Below are 5,053 nucleotides of genomic sequence, written 5' to 3'. Positions count from 1 at the left end.
ATAAAAGCCTTCATTTCAAATTAAAAGCCCTTCTTTCAAACTAAATCCCTCATTTTACATGAAAAGTCCTGTTTTCAAATTAAAAGCCCTCATTTTTGCTTACCGAGAGGCTGTAAAAACACAGAAATGGTTTTTCAGACTCTCGAACTGATTGATGAATCTGTTGTTTGTTCTGCCACGAGAAGGTTGGGGTGGTTTTGAAAACACACATGACGACAACATCACATCTCGCATCACATCCGTGTTGTCCGGCTGCTTCCTGTTAGCACGCTACGCTAACAACAGCAAGGTCACGCGGTCGGACGGTTGCGTAACAGCTGTGAGATGTAACACGACACCTCTCGGTGACCTCAGCGGGTCATTAGACCAGATGACTTCTTGCCTTGTTCCAGATGTTCCAGATGTAAAACAGAGTGATCAATACTGCAGCTGGAGGTCTGAGAGGAGACAACAGGAAATGCTGTGACTCAACAAAATAAAAGGTGGAGTATATGGTGTCGAATCCTTCTGCTCTGTTAGTTTGGTCTTTACTAAAACCCTTTAAACTCAGTTTGGGAGGTTTAATTTGAGCTGCGTCATTAATCCTGCAGGACGTGAGCAGCTAAGCCGACATCGGCCTCTTTAAGGTTTAAGGAGAGCACAAACTCTCTGTGAAGGAGGTTCATCATGTGACATCTATTATTAGCCGTCAGTCCTTTAGGACTCAGTAGAAATGTGGAGAGGTCAGTGAACCCCGTCAGGGAGAGGAGAGGACCGTCACCTGTCGGACGCGTCACCTTTATGTCCACCAACTGAGCAAGTCGGGTTTATAAAGAACATGTTCAAACCCAAAAACCTCAGAGGCTTGTTTTGTTTTGTTAGTCAAACCTCGGGTCACATGACCGATCACCTTCCGTGTGCAGGGCTGAACCTGAAGGTGTCGAACTTGAACCTTTCTTCCTGTTTCCTTCCCGTGTGATCAGAGCGTCAGCAGTGACCCGGACTGATACCTCCCCACCAGTAGGGGGCTCCACTGCTGCTTACCTTGTGCACACTCTTGGGGTCCTCCAACCAGGCGAAGTACATCTCCTCCACGTAGTTGGAGCTCGTCCCATTCAGGAACGGCTCTGAAGCCACCGGCGCCGTGTAGCACCTGATTGGCTGAAACGTCCTTGTGCCGCCGCCGCCAGAGGCGACTGTGATTGGCCGCTGCTGGCCGACAGTCTGAGCCGCCTGCGAGGCGGTGAGCGGACGCAACCGCGCCGCACAAGTCCTTAAACGATGCATGAGCAGTCCTTGAAAAGTTCACACACACGGAGGTGGTGATGTCCGACGGGCCGGACGTCCTCACAGCAGGAACAGGAAGTAAACGTCAATCCTCCGGGGGGCGGGGGGTCAGTCCCAGGACAGGAAGAGCCGAATCAAACGTCCAACGTCCACTGAGAGACAGAAGGAGAGAGACAGCGTGTTAGACAGAGGACCAATCAGAGCCCAGAGCGGCCGCTACCTTTTACAGGAAACAGGAAGGAGGTTAAGTTCAGTTTTCAGTCAATCTTTATTTATATTTGGAGAAAGTACGCATGCAGAACGATCTATCAGCACTTCCTGTTTGCTGTGTTTGATTGGATGTACCGACAACTTCCACCGAATCACTTTGGAAGTGAAGAAAAGTTAAAAACTCAAAGATTCTCAGTCGACTTCAGCATCCAGAGGGAGCCTCACCTTTTAAAACTGATGTATTTAGCAGGTTTAAGGACGTTTGATCAACGTGGACATCACAGGAAATGACATCATCAGAAAATAGAAGTTACGCCGAATCTAAAAATGTGTCGTGTTCACATTTTACAGAGTTACGCCTCAGTTTTCGACACCAATTGCAGCGATTTGGTGCCGAGGTTTTTACAGCCGCCTCTGAGTCACTGCTGCTGTAACCGTGACAACAATAACTGACCTACTGCTAAAGCAGCTGCACACATCTGGCACCTCAGCAGGAGGTGAACAGAAGAGGAGGCGACGTCATCAACAGGAGAACTTCATGTTCACGTTGGTTTGTCAGTCAGAATCAGCTGCTATTAAAACCACATTTTTCAAAAGAAAAGATCAAATGTTTATTTCCACACATTTTTTGTTTTTTAATTGGACGTAATCACGACAGCGCTGGACGGAAGATGTTCACGTCGGTCGGTGTCGACGACGTTTGAAGGCAGATTTTGGCTCCTGAGCGAAGATGAACGGTGAAGCTTGTTGTCCACAGCGCCGATGGGACGGTGTCCTCTCAGAGCCGCGGAGTCTCTGGGTTCCTGCCAGGAGCTCGTTAACGGTTCATTCAGCCTCCTGAGGAACTTTCTGCTTCCTGTTCTAACAGCTGATTCTGTCTCTGCAGCACAAAAACTAAAATATCTCCATCAACTGAATCTGAATGACAGCGTCCCTCCCGCCGATCCACTCTAGTTCTGTGCCAGAAATGAACCAAACTGAATTTCCAGCGAACATTTGAAACACTTCAAACATTTCTTTGATTGTTTTATCAGCCAGTTGTTCAACTCCTCAAACTGAACATCACTCAAGTTGAAACTTAATGACTTTTTGATGAGTTCAGACAGTAAATCAAACTTCATCCCTCCACGTGAGGTCAGAGGTCAGAGGTCATCATGACTGTTGTCTACAGAGCAGGTGAGTCTGAAGCAGCAGGTGAACTTTACAAACACCTTCCAGAGGCTTCAGTCCCAGCAGAGGAGGAGGAGGAGGAGGAGGAGGAGGAGGAGCCTCCTCCGCCTGGAGAGGAGCCCCCCCCCCCTCCCTACCCGACTGCCCCGCCCTCCGCCCCAGCTGGACTCTCTTTCCGTGTTTTGACCTTGCTCCCCCCCTCCCCCTCCTCCCCCTCCTCCTCCCTGATTGGCTGGAATCCCAGAAGTCAGAGCGTGTATTGGTCACGTGCCGTGTCGGTCACTTTGTCCTTTCAGTCATCAGTTCCTGAAAATGTCTTCTCACCAAAACATTGTCAACAACAACAACCCCCATGAACGGGTCACGTGATTGATGAAACATGCTCACCGGAAACGCGGTTACATGGTTAGCCTAACAGCTAACGCTCTAGCTGATGTAATTAGCCAGTTAGCTCCTACTTAATTAACTACCATTAGCACGTTTGGCTAGCGGATAAACTGGTGCTAACTGCGTAAAGTCAGCTGCCCGGTTAACGTGGGTCGTTATCTCCCGTTGATGACGCGGACTCTGACCGACAGGTCGTGACAGATGACGGAGCTCTCCCGGTAACGGTGGTTTCAACGGGCTGTTAGCACGCGGCTAGCATGCTAACACGGTTCCTGACATTCGTGAAGACGGATCTTCGTGTCCCTCTGAACGGACATCTTCCTCCGGGTGGGCGGACCGGCCCCTCGAGCTCTCTGCTGCGGCACACACGCCTGAAAGTCCCGCTACTGACCTCCAGAAACGCGTTTCAGCGGCTCCCTCTCGGCCGGTCTCCCCGATGCCCTTCGCCTCTCCCGGTGAAACGATGACAGCTCAGCGGAGGCCTGCCGGAAATGACGTCAAGTGAAAGGGGCGTGGCTTGCCTTGAATTAGACTTTAGGTAGGTTTTTACTTTATTCATCCCAGAGGGGACATTTTTTCGCTACAGCAGCATACAGAAGCAATCAGATAATAATAGAAATAATAGAATAAAATAATAGAATAATATAATAATAGAAAAGCAATAAAATAAAATAGCAGTAAATAGCAGTAAAAAATATAGATATAAAATGCACAGTATATACAGTACATTATATATCTATATATATAATATACAAACAAACCAAGAAACACAGTCAACAGGTGAGTTATTGTAAAGTCTTATTGCGGTCGGCAGGAATGATCTCCTGTATCAGGAATGATCTCCTGTATCTGGAATGATCTCCTGTATCAGGAATGATCTCCTGTATCAGGAATGATCTCCTGTATCTGGAATGATCTCCTGTATCAGGAATGATCTCCTGTATCAGGAATGATCTCCTGTATCTGGAATGATCTCCTGTATCAGGAATGATCTCCTGTATCTGGAATGATCTCCTGTATCAGGAATGATCTCCTGTATCAGGAATGATCTCCTGTATCAGGAATGATCTCCTGTATCAGGAATGATCTCCTGTATCTGGAATGATCTCCTGTATCAGGAATGATCTCCTGTATCAGGAATGATCTCCTGTATCAGGAATGATCTCCTGTATCAGGAATGATCTCCTGTATCTGGAATGATCTCCTGTATCTGGAATGATCTCCTGTATCAGGAATGATCTCCCGTATCAGGAATGATCTCCCGTATCAGGAATGATCTCCCGTATCTGGAATGATCTCCTGTATCAGGAATGATCTCCTGTATCAGGAATGATCTCCTGTATCTGTCCTTGTGACAGCAGCTGGAGGAATCTTTTAGAGAAAGTGCTCCTCTGTCCCTGCAGCAGGTGGAGAGGGTGGACAGGATTATCCAAGATGGACAATAGTTTGTTCAGCGTCCTCCTCTCCACCTCCTTTTCCAGACTGTCCAGTTTGTAGCCGATGATGGAGCCGGCCTTCTTAACCAGTTTGTTAAGTCTGTTGGTGTCACCGGCTCCAATGCCCCCCCCCCCCAGCAGACCACAGTGAAGTACAGTTCACTGGCCACAACAGATGGTAGAACATCTCCAACATCTCGCTGCACACATTGAAGGATCGAAGTTTCCTCAAGAAAAAGAGTCGACTCATCACCTTCTTGTAGACAGCATTGATGTTGGTCTTCCAGTTCAGTCTGTTGTCATGGAGACACCAGGTACTTGTACTCCTCCACCATGTCCACCTCCTCTCCCAGAACTCTCAGCGGTTGTGGAGCCGTCGTCTTCCTCCTGAAGTCGACCACCATCTCTCTGGTCTTGGCCACGTTCAGGAGGAGGTGATTTCTACCAGCCCACTCCACAAAGTCCTCCACTACTGCCCTGTACTCCTCCTCCCGTCCATCCCTTATACACCGTCCACTGACTCCTCCTCCCGTCCATCCCTTATACACCGTCCACTGACTCCTCCTCCCGTCCATCCCTTATAC

At 48.4% G+C, this 5,053-nt stretch overlaps 1 protein-coding gene across 4 annotated transcripts in view; it reads right to left on the bottom strand.

Moving 5' to 3' along the window:
* The window catches only part of ogdha (oxoglutarate dehydrogenase a), a 19,023-nt gene extending 15,507 nt beyond the window's left edge, over positions 1–3,516 (bottom strand). For all 4 annotated transcript variants that reach the window (XM_069723876.1, XM_069723873.1, XM_069723874.1 and 1 more), the window contains exons 1-2: positions 3,425–3,516; positions 1,024–1,418 (exon numbers count right to left, since the gene is read on the bottom strand). In XM_069723876.1, coding sequence (XP_069579977.1) covers positions 1,024–1,266 — 243 coding nt within the window. In that variant the 5' untranslated portion in view covers positions 1,267–1,418; positions 3,425–3,516. The remainder of the gene's footprint in view (positions 1–1,023; positions 1,419–3,424) is intronic.
* Between the last annotated feature and the right edge of the window lie 1,537 nt (positions 3,517–5,053).

The sequence above is a fragment of the Brachyistius frenatus genome, unplaced genomic scaffold, assembly GCF_029030835.1.
Source record: "Brachyistius frenatus isolate BFR_SWC_R1_liver_20210118 unplaced genomic scaffold, ASM2903083v1 Contig_349, whole genome shotgun sequence".
NCBI classification, from domain to species: Eukaryota; Metazoa; Chordata; class Actinopteri; family Embiotocidae; genus Brachyistius; species Brachyistius frenatus.
Note: the sequence above shows the minus strand (reverse complement) of the source record. Positions and strands in the feature narration are given on the sequence as shown.